The sequence below is a fragment of the Onychomys torridus genome, chromosome 2 (assembly GCF_903995425.1).
Source record: "Onychomys torridus chromosome 2, mOncTor1.1, whole genome shotgun sequence".
NCBI lineage: Eukaryota > Metazoa > Chordata > Mammalia > Rodentia > Cricetidae > Onychomys > Onychomys torridus.
Window position 1 is genome coordinate 144,008,485 of NC_050444.1, and position 15,459 is coordinate 144,023,943.

Consider the following 15,459-nt stretch of genomic DNA (forward strand, 5'->3'; position numbering starts at 1 on the left):
TTTGTTTTTGTTTTTTTCTTGGTTGGGTTTTTATGCTGGCCTTTTTTTTTTTTTTTTTTTTTTAATCAGCTTAACACAAACTAGAGTCATTTGGGAAAAGGGACTTGATTGAGAAAATATCTTTGTATGGTCAGCTATAGGCAAATCTGTGGTGTATTTTCTTGATTGATATAGGAGAGTCCTGCCCACTGTGGGTGGTGCCACCACCTAGGCTCCTGGTCCTAGCTGCTATAAAAAAACACCCTGGCTAGGTGGTGGTGGCGCACGCCTTTAATCCCAGCACTCGAGGCAGAGGCAGGTGGGTCTTCGTGAGTTCAAGGCCAGCCTCGTCTACAAATAGAATTTCAGGACAGCCAGGACTGTTAAACAGAGAAACCCTGTCTTAAAACAAAACAAACAAAAACATTTTTCAAAAAACAGAAATTAAATAGGCTGAGCAAGCCAATAAGTAGCACCCCTCCATGGCTTCTGCATCAGCTCCTACCTTCAGGTTCCTGTCCTGCTTGAGATCCTGTCCTGACTTTCCTTAGTGACAGCCTGTTACCTGAAAGTATAAACTAAAATAAACCCTTTCCTCTGCAAGTTGCTTTTGGTCACAGGGTATTATCACAGCAATAGAAACCCTAACTGAGAAGTTTCAGAATACTACTTTACACTGAGTGAAGATGTGTCACTGGGATTGGTTTAATAAAGAACTGAATGGCCAGTAGATAGGCAGAAAGGTTAGGTGGAAATCGGGACGGAGAATACTAGAGGGAAGAAGAAAGATGGAGTCGCCAGCTAGACGCAGAGGAAGCAGGACATGCAATAGGAGAGATAAAAGACACGAGCCACATGGCAGGGCGTAGATGACTAGAAATGGGTTAGTTTAAGTTGTAAGAACTAGTTAGAAACAAGCCTAAGCTAAGAACAAGCTTTCATAATTCATAATAAGTCTCCACGTCGCTATTGGGGAGCTGGCTGTACAGAGGAAGACTTACTACTACTAAGGCAATTTTTTGAGACGGCTTCAGGTAGGCCGTTATAGACCTCAAACTTGCACAATTTCTCCTGCCTCCACCTCCTAAGTATTTGTGGGTGTGTGCATGACTGGGTGTTTACATTTATAGAAATGAAAGCAACAGGTCAGCTTTCGGGAGTTCCCTCTTCCCACCTACTTTGTGAGACAGTCTCTCACTGAACCTGGGGCTCACCTACTGAGAAGACTAGCTGACCACAAGCCTCAGGGATCTTCCTGCTCCACCTCCTCAGTGCTAGACTCATAGGTGAACTACTGTGCCAGCTTTTTCACGGGTGCCGGAGATCTGTCTGAACCCAGATACTCACATATCGAGCAGACAATTTATCCACTGAGTCACCTCCCTAGCACCTTCCTGTCTTTCTTTTTTAAATTTCACCTATTTGTTTGTTTGTTTGTTTGTTTGTTTGTTTGTTTTTTGGTTTTTCGAGACAGGGTTTCTCTGTGTAGCTCTGTGCCTTTCCTGGAACTCGCTTTTGTTGACCAGGCTGGCCTCGAACTCACAGAGATCCATCTGGCTCTGCCTCCCAAGAGCTGGGATTAAAGGCGTGCGCCGCCGCCACCCGGCCAATTCTTTTTTTTTTTTAAAGATTTATTTATTCATTATGTATACAGCATGTATGACTGCAGACCAGAAGAGGGCACCAGATCTCATTACAGATGGTTGTGAGCCACCATGTGGTTGCTGGGAATTGAACTCAGGACCTCTGGAAGAGCCGTCAGTGCTCTTAACCTCTGAGTCATCTCTCCAGCCCTCACCTATTTGTTTATGTGCACACCATGACAAGCATGTAGAGGCCAGAGAACAACTTGGAGAAGTCAGTTCTTGCCTGTCGTGTGGCTTCCAAGGATCAAATTCAGGTCATCAGGCTTGCCAACAAGCACCTTTACCCACTGAGTCATTATCTTATAGCCAGCTCTCTTTGGGGTTTTTGAAGCAGGATCTCACTCTAGCCCTAGCTGACCTAGACTATGGTCCTCTTGGCCATTTTTATATCTTAGGAGTAAGGTTTATTCTATTTCTTTTCCTGTTTGTTAATTTGCTGTTTGTATTGTATATGTGGTATGTGTATATGTATGTCTCAAAAAATAAGGTGACATACACTTATACACACACACACGTGCACTCAGACACACACATACACACACAAATATTTGAAGTAAGCAGATAGAGTAATTTCAGTCTGTGCATGTTAACTATGGTTTGTTTTTGTTGTTGTTGTTGTTGTTGTTTCCTACACTTTGGGAGGCCTGTGGGATTTTTTTTCTTGTTTTGGGGGTTTGTGGGGTTTTTTGTTGTTGTTGTTTTGTTTTGTTTTGTTTTTCTCAGGTAATGACACAGGCTGCAGTGTGGCCTAGAGAGCTCTTGGGCTTAAGCAGTTGGTTTGGCTCAACCTCCTCAGAAGCTGGGAATATTAGGTTTATTCACACTTTTACAAAAGAATCCGAGCCAAGCTGTGGCATGTGTCTTTAGTACCAGCTACTTGGGAGATAGAGACGATAGGAATCCTTGAGGCCAGGAGTTTGGGGCCCTGTGCGACCCTGACACTTGTTTGTGCGTGGTTTGTACATTTTACATCGTTCTGGTTGTATAAGATTTATTTATTTTTATTTTATGTGTATAGGTGTGTTGTCTGCGTCTCTGTCTGTGTACTGCTTGTGTGCCTGGTGCTATTGAGGCCAGAAGAGGGAGTCAGATCCTTTGGAACTGACTGCCCTGTGAGTGCTGGGAATAGATCTTGGGTCTTCTGGAAGAGCAGCATTGCAATGCTCTTAGTCATTAAGCCAGCTCTCTAGCCTCCGTCCTGTTTATTTTAAAGCTCATCAGACATGGCCCTGTAGGCAAGCTTGGCTGTTTAGTAATTCACTGCTTTAAACTTCTCTTTTGGGTGGGAAGGTTCCGGGTAGGAGTAGCTGATCTGCTGAGCATTAGCAAGGGTGTAGTGCTTCCGATCATCTGAAGCGGGCATCGGGCCGTGCTGTGTGATTGCTCCTGAGAATGATGTTACTGATGGTGCCTGTTTTCTGCTCCAGCTTTGGGACATCCGGAAGAAAGCAGCTATCCAGACATTTCAGAACACATACCAGGTGTTAGCTGTCACCTTCAATGACACAAGTGATCAGATTATCTCTGGTGGAATAGACAATGATATTAAGGTATGGTTGTTTATATCATATTTACCTTTCACGAATATATATCAGAAGCTAATCTTTTTAAAAATTTGAGATTATAGGAGGTTGGCACTTAATGCCAACTAAAGGAAGATAATGACCTGAAACTCACTTTCTTTTGTCCTGTTCTAATTACTCCCTGAATCAAAGGTTACAGGTAAATGTATATAGGCTCATATAATTGCCGTCAAGGACCAGGTGGTTAATATGAAGTGTGCAATCCTTGGGTGGAGAGGAACTGTGAAAAATCAGAGTATGGCCAGGCCTGGTAGTGCACACCTTTAATCCTAACACTCAGGAGGCAGAGGCAGGCAGATCTCTATGAGTTCAAGGCCAGCCTGGTTTACAGAGTGAGTTCCAGGACAGTTGGAGCTACATAGAGACCCTTTCTCGAAAAAAAGAATACGGAGTGTATTCATTCCCTGACTAGATATTTGTTTATTCATTTTTAATTACACTTATTTCTGTGTGTGGAGGTCAGAGAACAATTTGCAGTTAGTTTCACCTGTCCTGTGAGTCCCAGGGATTGAACTCAGATTGTCAGCTTCGGTAGCAGGTACCTTGACCTACTGAACCTTCTCACCCCACAAAAGACATTGAAATTAATTGGAAATTAGCTCCCTGGTCTAATGAGACAGGGATTAGTCTCTGACTCTACTCTCCTCCCTCAGTATGGTTCTTTTGACACTGGAAAGGAAGTTTTCTAAGCTTTTCCAAGAAGAGAACTTGACATTGGGGAAGGGCCATGGACCGACCATTGGCAGTGCAGTGTTACTCAAGCTTTCAAGGAAATTGTCTTAGATTCCAGCCATTTTCTACTTTTGTGGTTGCCAGGTCTTCTTCAGCTCCTGAGCCCCGGTTTCCTTGAGTGAACAGCGCCTGCCTCACTAGTACATGCTTGGTGCCTGAGAAAGTGGTGAGCCTCCATGTGGATGCTGGGAATTGAACCTGGGTCCTTGCGAGAATAGCAAGTACTCCTTAACCACTGAACCAACTCCCTAGCCTCCCGAGTCTACCTCATTTATAGGCTCCATTCTTCCAGGTCCCCCTGCCTCTAGAGCAGTAAAAGATAGTGTCCTGTTGCTTGATAAGAATAACAGGCAAAAGCAGAAAAGAGGGTTTATTGAAATAGGCTCATGTCTGACTGTGTTCTCCACTCTCGGTGTATTCCCTGCCCAGAGCTTCAGCTTCATCGCTTTAACAGTTAGCACAGTGCTTTCCAGAATAGGTGGGCCCACCAACAGGAATTACTGGATACTGCTTAGACACATAAAAATAAGTTAATGTCTTAAAGCCATGATACTTTTTATACTCTTTAAGGTGCTGCTTGGGAGCCAGTGAGATGGCTCAGTGGGTAAAGGCACCTGACACCAAGCCTAACAACCTGTTCAGTCCCTAGAGCCCATGTGAAAGGAGAGAACCAACTCCTAAGTTGTCCTCTGACCTCCACCTGTGCAAGCCACTTAGAGGCTTGCCTGTGCTCTCTAAAAAAATAAATGAATGTAGAAGAATTAAAGCTGCTACTTTGGTATGTACCTGTAAAAATGTTTGCATAGATTTTCTATGGCTATCAAAAACTGTTATTTCTATAATCCTAGCATTGGAAGGCTGGGGCAGGAGGATCACAAGCTTGAGGACAACCTGGGTCACGTAGTAAGACCTTGTCTCAAAAAACAACAAAATAAATCTGGTAAATAACCAGAATGTAAGACAACTTCCAGCCTCCTCCAGAGTTTATAGCGTTGCACTCTGTGCCAGACCCATCCCTGACCTCCGTCAACCATTGATCTCTTTGTCCTGTAGTCCCTTTTCCAAAATATTTGGGGTATATGAGTGTGAAGCTTTTGGGGGACTAGCTTTTTAGTTAAGCTATGAGAATTTGATTCTCCTGTCTTCACCATGGGAGCAGACAAGCAGAAGGCTTGGGTTTGTCTTCTTGCTACATGCAGTGTGGATGCTGCTGCTGGGCCTTCTGTGTGTTGCATACAGTGCAATACAGTCTAAAGGTCTGCCTGGTCCTTGTGTAGTTTCTGTCTTCTCAGAGACAGTGTGTTATACCTTCTCTTAGGGCAGGGTCTCTGCAGAGAATAAATCCTAGCCATTATATGTTGATATATACCAGTTTTAATATGAAATTTGTACTTATCTCAGATATGAGAGACATACTAATATAGTCCAATGAATACTGGTTGAATTTAGCTCTGTGTTCAAAAATATCCTTCCGTATGTTTTTGGAAAGTGTCCTGATCCTCATAGCCCTGCAGCCTTCATCTTTCTAAATTAAACCTTGGTTTGGGGTTCACTTGTTTTGTTTGAGACAGTAGATCTGTAACTCTGGCTGACCTTGAACTCACAGGTATTCCTCTGCCTCCTAATACTGAGATTAAAGGTGTGTACCACCACACCTGTCTTGTTTTGTTTATTTGGGAGGTAGGTTCTCCTCCCATCTTAACCTTCTGAATGCTGGCATTGTAAACATTCAAAGTGAGGTTTTTTTTTTTTTTTTTAATGTGCGTGTGCGTGTGCGTGTGTGTGTGTGTGTCTGTCCTTTAGGAGACAGAATAGGGTGTCTGATCCCTTGGAGCTAAGTTAACCTTAGTTGTTAGCCACTCAATGTGGGTCCTGGAAAATGACCCAGGGTACTATGCATCGGATACTCTGGAGCAGGAAGTTCTCTTAACCTACACACACCTAACTCCTTTCTGAATAAAAGAAAGTGCTGTGCTTTATGGGATGTCAGATATTTTATTTATTTAGAAAAAAGTATGTGGCAATATGATGAAGTTTTTTATGATACCAGTGACCTTCACAAAATTGCTAATCTTTTCCCTGTGACATCCAGGCTATTTCTGTTTCTGTTAATGTTTATTTTTACATATTTGCTTAATCGCCTGTTATGTAAATATTTTTATATTTTGGCTTTAGCGTTATTTTTAGGAATTGCTCAATAATATTTAGAGCTTGCCGTATACCAGGCATATGCAAAGCATTCTTATTTGTAATCTTTCAGAAGGGGAGAGCACTTGCCTAGTGTGCTTGAGGCCCTACGTTCAATCTCTAGCACTACAAAGAATATAAAAGACAGAAAGACAGAAGACGTGCAGATACTGTTGGGCCTGGAGATGTAATCAGTGGTAGGACACAAAACCCCAGACTTGAACCTCAACAATGAACAAAGGGCAGAACTCCTAGATAGGTATTTTTGTGTCTGTCTTCCAGAGGAGGCTCAAAGGGCTCTTTGCATAAATATGCTTTTCCTTTCCTTTTTTCTAAATGTATGTATACACATATACATGCATACATACATATATCATACATACATACATACATATTGTTTCTATATACATATTATAACATAAGATGAAAAATCTTAACTTTTCCAGTTTCATGTTTACTTTATATAATTTTGGGCTATGTTTTCATTTTGTTTTGTGTGACTCAGTTTCCTGGTTGTGTCCTTAGTTGGCATGGAGCTTGCAGCAATCCTGCCTCTGTCTCTAGTGATGTTCCCACATACATCACTGTGCCTAGCTTTGTCTACTTTTATTTGTAGGAGGTTTTTTTTTTAATTTTGTTCTGAGACCCTGGCCTAAAATGCACGATTTAGCTAAGGGTGTCATTGGACTTCTGACCCTCCTGCTTCTCCTCCCAAGTACCAGAATTCAGGGGTGCGCTTAGCTTTTCTTTCTTTCCTTCCTTCCAAGATGGGTTCTCTGTGCAGTCCTGGCTGTCCTGGAACTCACTATGTAAACCAGGCTGGCCTCAAACTCAGAGATCCACCTGCCTCTGCCTCCCGAGTGCTGGGATTAAAGGCGTGTGCCACCACCACCTGGCTTTTATGATTTTTTTGAGATGGTCTTTTAGCTAAATTAGTTGGAACTCGATGTTATTCTAGCTACCTCAAATTCAAAATCCTTCATCTGCCTCCTGAGTGCTGTAATTAGACATACACCACTAAGCCTGGCATCTGGTTTATATAGTTGTTGTTTTTTTTTTTTTTTTTAGATTTTTAGACTTTATTTGATGTGTGTGAGTATTTTGCCTGCACGTGCACATATGTGTGCACCATATGTGTGCCAGGTGCTGGAGGAGGTCAGAAGAGGGATTCCCCTGCAACTAAAAGTACAGATAGTTGTGCACCACCACCGTGAGTGCTCGAAACCAAACCCAGTTCCTAAACAAGAACAGCAAATACTCAGCCTCTAAGTCATTTCTCCAGACTCTGGTTTGTTTGGTTTGTTTGTTTGTTATTTAAGACAAGGTCTCTCTGTGTGGCCCTGTTTGTGCTGAAATTGTCTCTGTAGCCCAGACTGGCCTTGAACTCACAGAGATCTGCCTGCTTCTGCCTCCAGAGTGCTGGGGTTAAAGTCACGAGCCACCATGCCCTGACGTCTCTGCTTTTTTTTTTTTTTTTTTTTTCCTTGATAGTGTCTATATAGTACTGGCTGTCCAGAACTCACAATGTAGACCAAGCAATTTTGATCTCAAAATCACTGAGCTCCTCCAGCCTCTGAGTGCTGGGCTCAAAGGTGTACACTACCATACCTAGCCTTTCTTTGCTATTTTTCAGTTTGAATCCTGAGTACAGTTTTGTGTTTTTACAGGTTTGGGACCTGCGTCAAAACAAATTAACGTACACCATGAGAGGCCATGCAGACTCTGTAACCGGCTTGAGTTTAAGTTCTGAGGGGTCTTATCTCCTGTCCAATGCCATGGACAATACAGGTAACTTAGGAGAACAAAGCTGATCCGGGGCTAGTGTCTGTTGACCCTAAAGGGGGCGGGGTTAGTATTAAATAATGTGTACTGGGGAAGCAGTGACAGGGCTCAGCTAGTTAAGCTGCCTGTGTTCAGACTAGAACTGAGTTTGCTCCTGGGACTCATGCTAAAAGGCGAGAGTCAGCCAGGCAGTGGTGGCCCACATCTTTAATCCCAGCACTTGGGAAACAGAGGCAGGTGGATCTCTGTGAGTTGGAGACCAGCCTGGTCTACAGAGTGAGTACCAGGACAGGCACCAAAACTACACAGAGAAACCCTGTCTTGAAACCCACCCACCCCCCCAAAAAAAAGAAGAATTGTTATGATTATCTTTGAAATAGGCTTATTTTTTAAAAAGCTCAAAGTTAACCTCAGGTGGATCTCTGTGGCCTGGTCTACAAAGTTAGTTCCAGGATAGGCAGGACTGCTACACAGAGAAACTCTGTCTCAAAAAAGAAAAAGAAAAAGATTAGGCTAGACTCATGAGAGAGAGGCAGGCAGATCTCCGAGTTTGAGGCCAGTCTGGTCTACAGAGCAAGTTCAAGACAGCCAGAGCTACACAGAGAAACTCTGTCTAGAAAGAAAAAAAAATGTTTGCCTCAGCTACATATTCTAGGTCAGCCTGGGCTACCCAAGACTATATCCAAAAAAAAAAAAAATTAAAAAAAAAAAAAAAAATCTGATTTTCTTGTTGTTATTCTTTTCCTTAATTTTACAGAGCAGGAAGTCAAGAAGTGTCCTCACTTTATCTGGCATTACCAGTATATCTATATAAGATACAGTATTAGATTTAGAGTCTGTGGTTTCTAAGGCAAGAATGAATGATAGAGCACTCACCTGGAATATTATGTGAGACCCTGAATTAAATCCCCAGCACCTAAGGATGGAGAAAGTATTCCTGCGTCCTGGGGTTGGGAGACAGTGTTCATGTGTCCTGGAAATGGGGATCTGTGTCCTAATTCTCATTGTGGTGGTTTTTGCTGTAGTTGACCTTGTTCAAGTTGAGACTGTCAAAGGGCCCGTCAAGTTAAAGGAAAGGTTCAGCTGAGTTTTTACAGGTATGCCGTCACACCAGTGCGTGGTATTAGATTGTCCTGTGGAGGTGGGGAGGTGACTCAGCTGATAAAGTGCCTGTTGTTCAAACACAAGGACCTGAATTCAGTTCCCTGGCACCTATGTAAAACCCAGACATCTGTAACCTCCACACTGGGCTATAAGGGAATCTGTGAAGCTCACTGGCCAGCTAGTCTAGCCAGTCAGCTCAGTGAACCCTGGTTCCAAAAATAAGGTGGAAACTGAACATGGTCATTCACACTTTTAATCCCAGCACTTGGGAAGCAGAGGAAGGGAGATCTCTGTGAGTTGAAGGCTACTCTTATTGATCTACATAGAGAGTTCCAGGCCAGGGAGGGTTGTTACACAGAGAAATCCTGTCTCAAAAAAAAAAGAAAAAAAGGAAAGAAGGAAGGAAGAAACCAGGTGGCGGTGGTGCATGCCTTTAATCCAAGCACTCAGGAGGCAGAGGCAGGTGGATCTCTGTGAGTTCAAGGCCAGCCTGGTCTACAGAGCAAGTTCCAGGAAAGGTACAAAGCTACACAGAGAAATCCTATCTCAAAAAAAACAAAAAAGAAAGAAAAAGGAAGGAAGGAAGGAAGGAAGAAAGAAAAGAAAAGAGAAGGAGCCTTAGCAATTAGTATCGTGTTGTTTGGACCTCCTCACCCAGGAGACAGTATTTGTTACTGACATGGAAGCTGCAGGCTACAGTTGTATTTGTTACTTGACTGATGTGGATTTGCTTTGTAGTGCGTGTCTGGGATGTCCGGCCCTTTGCTCCCAAAGAGAGATGTGTGAAGATATTTCAAGGAAATGTGCACAACTTTGAGAAGGTGAGTGGTACCTGCCACGGCTTGGTTTTACCATCCATTTGATCTGAAGAATCATTTATAGTGATGCTAAGGATAGAAAGAGAGGTGTTGACCCACTGAGGAGTGAAGTCTGGTAACCATCATCATCGGAGCTGCCCTCTCTCCCACCTCAGCCATCTGTGTGCTCAGATTGCAGGAGCGGGCCCCCACACCTGGGTCAAGGCTCTTCTGGACAGAAGTAGCACCAGTGCAGAACAGTGGGGAAGGCAGCCACGTGGGCAGATAGCACTGGGGCCAGCCTCGTTCAGAGGACTTCTGGCTTCAGTACCTCCCTAACAGGGCCTTAAGTCAGTGTCGGTGGGCCCCAGACTCCCATTGCTGTTACCCAGATGATGACAGCTGTTAGAGCCTGGGTCCACACCCAATTCCCTTGTAATCAGAATGGCCTGAGTTCAAGAGAGTTTTTCTCAAACCCTCAAGTGTCCAGTCAGCTCTTTTGGAAGCCACTTTTTCTGTCATTGAGTTTCTTAAGAGAGATTAATGATTTTCTTTTGAGAGTTCACTGAGATTGTTTTACCTTATAAATCAAATCTTATTTTTGTTGGGTTTGGGGTTTTTTTTTTCCGTCAAGATAAAGCAAAGAAGAATAAAAAAAACAAAAAATATAAAATTTGTAAATGGTTTAATGAGAATCAAGATAAGTGGAGCAAAGGGAGCCTTTGTTTAAAGACGGAACAACTTTTTGTGGCCAGGTTTGTTTTTAATAACTGTAGGTTAAGCATTTCTGCATCTAGTTTTCGTGTGGTATAAAATTACAAAGCAGGCTGGAGAGATGGCTCAGCAGTTAAGAGCACTGACTGCTCTTGCAGAAGACCAGGGTTTGATTCCCAGGAGCTGCCTGGCAGCTCACAGTTGTGTGTAACTCCAGTCCCAGAGGATACGATGCCCTCTTCTGGCTTCCTCAGTCATCAGGCATATCAGGCATACCTGCAGACCAAACACCTAAAATAATAGGATAACTATTCAAAGAAAAGTAAGTAAAATGACAAAACATGCCGTTTGGAGCAGGAATATATTAGCTGATGTTTGTTCTGGGGAGACACTCAAAGCCCAGTAGCAAATTTCAAGTCAGTTGCCTCCTAGAATAGCAAGAGGAGTTTGGCATAGTAACTGTCCTGTGCATTCTTGCTCATTACAGAACCTCCTGCGGTGTTCTTGGTCACCTGATGGAAGCAAGATAGCCGCTGGTTCAGCAGACAGGTAAGGCTTCCTGGGGAGAAGGTGTAGAATGATGGGCTGGGCTGGTCTCGAACTTAGTGCGTGGATATGAAAACAACAGGCATACTTACCCAAGGGGCTCAGGGGCTCGCAGAGATGAAGCTCTTACATTTTAACCCTTTGTATCTGTTGGAACTCAAAATCTTCCTAGTCTCCCAGTCTTCTGCCATGTTCCTTCATTCAGTACATTTCGGGCTGTCCTCTCCAGGCTCAGATCCCAGTGCTGAATTCTCATGAACTGTTAACCTCCCGCTGCATTCTTCCCCCCAGCTTCTCTCCACCTTCCCTCCCTACTCTCTGCTACAGCTCTGAGCTTTCCCTGGCATTAAAGTTCTCTCGCTCGCTCTCCTCTCTTTAACACAACACATTGTTCTTTCCTGTGGTCACACCTCATATGTCTAACTTTTACTCGTATTCCCCTTCTTACATTTAGGCAAGCATTGGGATATCCCTGTGAATTGCTCTCAGTAGTCAGGGTTGAGTCTTGACATTCTCTGTAAACTCAGGGTACTGCTAGTTGCTTGAATTCTTATAAGCACTTGCTAACTATTTCTAGAATGAATTCCTAGGTCAAAGATAGCAGTCAGATTCCACCATTTGTGTCAACCCAGCGTTTGGTCATAGCTGCCAGTGTTGAAGATGATTCAGAGCCAGATCTGGGCTCAGTGGCAAGTGGCAACTTTGCTGAGTGAAATGGGCTAGGTGTTGTCCATCTCTGCCAAATGAATAGTGCTTTTTTTTTTTTTTTAGATTTATTTATTTATTATGTATACAGTGTTCTGCCTGTATGCCAGGTCTCATTACAGATGGTTGTGAGCCACCATGTGGGAATTGAACTCAGGACCTCTGGAATAGCAGCCAGTGCTCTTAACCACTGATCCATCTCTCCAGCCCAGACCAATGCTTTCTTACGTGTGAACTTAAACTGGTTCAAGGCCTTATGTTGTGAATGAGAGACAGAAGGGAGAGAATTCACCCATCTATGCTGTTGATTTTAGTGTCTGTGGTGGTGTGTCCTTGGGAGGAATGGAGTGAGGACAATGCTCTTTGTAGAGACTCCTGCAGACTCAGTGGTAGAGGCCTGTAAGCAGGGTTCTTCCCTTGCTCATCATAGCTGACAGCACACTCAAGATTCCTGTCGGGGACATGCTTGGAAACTTGTTTTTGTTTTTGTCAAGACATGATCTCCGAATGTAGCTCTAGCTGTCCTGAAACTTACTCTGTACACCAGACTGGTCTTTAACTCACAAAGATACATCTGCCTCTGCCTCTGCCTCCCAAGAACTTGGGTTTAAAGATGTGCACCACTATACCTGGCCTGGTTTATGCTTGGAAATTTTTTAAGTCCTTTTTTTCTCCCAAACAAATTTAATGTTAGGAGAACTGGACAAGTATTCAGGGTGTTTGGAGCAGGGAGTTTGGCAGATTTCCCCTTTCTGCTTACAGCTCACTTCTTCGTGTGCACTTTAACCCTCCCCAGTCCTGTGATGGACACTAGCCAGGCTGGACCAGGAGGATTCAGGCCAGCCTGCTGACTTCCTGTGTGTGGTTCTAGCTTTATAGTATGTAATCACGATAACCACAGCAATCATTAATTCTGTGGGCCAGACACTTTGCATATATTCTCGTTTTTCTCAAAAAACTATAAACTCACTTTTCCCCCCCATCACTTTAACAGAAGAAGGAAGCATTTGTCTGATTACTTACCTAGTGAATCGCTGCCCTGGAGTTTGTATGTGGTAGAACAGAGGGCCTGAGCACCAGCTAAGAGGCAGAGATGGTGGGGTTCTGCCTCTTGTCTAGGACATGAGTTTAGGGATAGGGTAGCCGAAAATTGGCTGTGTAGCCAAGGATGGCTTTGAAGTCCTTGTCTTCCAGCCTGTTCCTCCCAAGTGCTGGGTTTCTAGGTGTGTGCCAATGTGCCCAACTATCCCAGAACTTTTACTCATTTGCTCTGGAGCCTGAATTGTGTAAATAATAAATTCAAGATCTATTTCAATTTTGTTGGTTTCAAGCCACCAGATATTCTTTACCTCACTTGGTACAGTCCTAGTTTCTAAAACCCAGAGCATAGTTCAGGAAACAGCCATTCCCATTTCACTGCAAGACCCCAGTGTCCTCCCCACTTCTAAGGGGCCTGCACTTGTCTTTACGGTCCCTTGCAGGTTTGTGTACGTGTGGGACACCACAAGCAGAAGGATCCTGTATAAGCTGCCTGGCCATGCTGGCTCCATCAATGAAGTGGCTTTCCACCCTGACGAGCCGATCAGTAAGTCTGGAGAAAATGACCTCTCCTGAGACTCAGGGGACAGAGGCAGGCAGGGGTCAGTTATGTGAATCCATTGCTAACACTTGGGTTTTGAGGTATTTGGGTATGAGAGTTTTTTTGTTTGTTTGGGTTGGGTTGGGTTTTGGGGGGTGCAGGGTGGTTTGGCTGTAAGAAAAGGCAATTGTCAGCATAAAAGGAGATGCCAGTGCTATAGCAGCCGAGGATTTTCTTGTTACACTAATATTCAGATGAAATTGGAAACTCTTCCCCCCCAGCCCCAGACAAGAGTTTTCTCTGTGTAGCCCTGGCTGTCCTGGAACTCTGTATGCCAGGCTGGCCTTGACCTCACAGAGATCCACCTGGCTCCGCTTCCCAAGTGCTGGGATTAAAGGCACCACCACCACCGCCTGGCCTGTTGGGGGTTCTTTTTGTCAAATTTCAGTTCAGCTACTCTCCATGACTTAGTCTCTTGGAGTGGCAGGGAATATAGACAAGAATGACTTAGGAATATTTATAATAAATTTGATTAAGCTGGGCAGTGGTGGCGCACGCCTTTAATCCCAGCACTCGGGTGGCAGAGGCAAACGGATCTCTCTGAGTTTGAGGCCAGCCTGGGCTACAGAGTGAGTTCTAGGAAAGTCACAAAGCTACACAGAAATCCTGTCTCAAAAAACAAAAAAGTAAATAAATAAATTTGATTAGCTAAGCCAAGTAATAGGCTTTATATTTGAAGAAAGAGGGGGAAAAAATGTTGCCTGTCTCCAGGGCTTTCTGTAACAAGCAGGAGCACAGTTGAGTGGGTGGCACCTGTAATCCCAGCCTTCAATGAGCAGAAGCAGGATTGCTGGAGGTTTGGGGCTAGCCAGTCTATGTCACAAGTTTAGATCAGTCTGGACTGAATAAAGAGACTGTCTCAGAAACCTTGTCTGAGAAAGGCTCAGCTCCAAAAAATGCACACACACCTGCACCTGTATGTGTGTGTGTGACCAGCACAGACATGGACAAAGATCTTTTTCTTGGGTCTGACTTACAAGAGCATCAGGATTTGAGCCTGGTCATGTTTCCCATAGCATAGCCACCCTGGAGGCTTCAAGGGGACTTGGATTGAAAGGCCAGGCTGCAATTTCCTGTGTGTAGTGTTTGGGAGGAGAATTCAAGCTCAGTCCAATTGCTCTCACATGTCACAATTGCCTCTTGACACGGGGCCCTTGAGCCCAAGTGTTCCCAAGCCTTCATTGTCTCCTCTCTGCTCTTTTTCCCTCAGTCCTCTCAGCATCCAGTGACAAGAGGCTGTACATGGGTGAGATTCAGTGAAGATGTGGGCTGGAAGACTCCCAGGCTGTGGGACCTGAGACTCAGACTACATGATTGGCCAGAGTCAGATGGTGTCCCGGCTGACCTGCCTTCAGATGACCGTCACTAGCAAGCAGCTGGAGGTGATGGCCATACTCCAGCAACCACTTGTACCCCATTTACAGGACAGCTGTGGCCTCTGGTACCACCTGCCAGATTTCAGGGATTGGTTTCTTTTTTAAAAAATAAGGTTTCTTCAGAGGGACAAACATTGGGTTTGAGGTCTCCTGTTTGTTAACTTATGCTGGAGACAGGCAATGTCACTTGAAACTTGTTAGTTGGATTTGTTTTCTGTTTTATTTTAAATTGAGTAACTGGCTTGTATGATATTTTTCTTTCTGTGTTTGAGTCATTTTATATTAAAAATCCAAACAGATACCTTTTTACAAGAACCTTGTGGCTTAGGTTTCTTATTTCTTCCTGTCTTTCCTCTGAGGCTTGATTGCTGTGAGTTAGAGCAAGCATCCATTTACACTTCAGAGACGCTGTTTACTTGGAGGACACCCCCCCCCCCAGGATTGAAAATGACATAGTATAATTATCAGTAGCAAATACTTTTCTGTAACTACAAGCAGAGCATCCAGAAAGTGGTAAGTGAGGTCCAGAAGAACCTGGCTCTTGTGTGTTTGGACACAGTCTCTGAATAGGGTCTGTCAGCTCTGCCTCCTGCCCAAAGCATTTTTCTTAGCCGCAGTCCTGTGCTCAGGGCTGCTGGAGCAGACGGAGCCATGGCAGCCCCAGTCGGT

The 15,459-nt window shown here is 44.1% G+C and overlaps 1 protein-coding gene across 1 annotated transcript in view; it reads left to right on the forward strand.

Annotated features, from left to right (window-relative positions):
* Snrnp40 (small nuclear ribonucleoprotein U5 subunit 40) overlaps window positions 1-15,102 on the forward strand; it is a 31,314-nt gene extending 16,212 nt beyond the window's left edge. Inside the window, exons 5-10 of the mRNA XM_036180080.1 lie at window positions 3,053-3,175; window positions 7,795-7,915; window positions 9,752-9,834; window positions 11,012-11,073; window positions 13,257-13,360; window positions 14,625-15,102. Of these exons, the coding sequence (XP_036035973.1) occupies window positions 3,053-3,175; window positions 7,795-7,915; window positions 9,752-9,834; window positions 11,012-11,073; window positions 13,257-13,360; window positions 14,625-14,674 (543 nt within the window). The 3' untranslated portion in view covers window positions 14,675-15,102. The remainder of the gene's footprint in view (window positions 1-3,052; window positions 3,176-7,794; window positions 7,916-9,751; window positions 9,835-11,011; window positions 11,074-13,256; window positions 13,361-14,624) is intronic.
* Window positions 15,103-15,459: the final 357 nt, after the last annotated feature.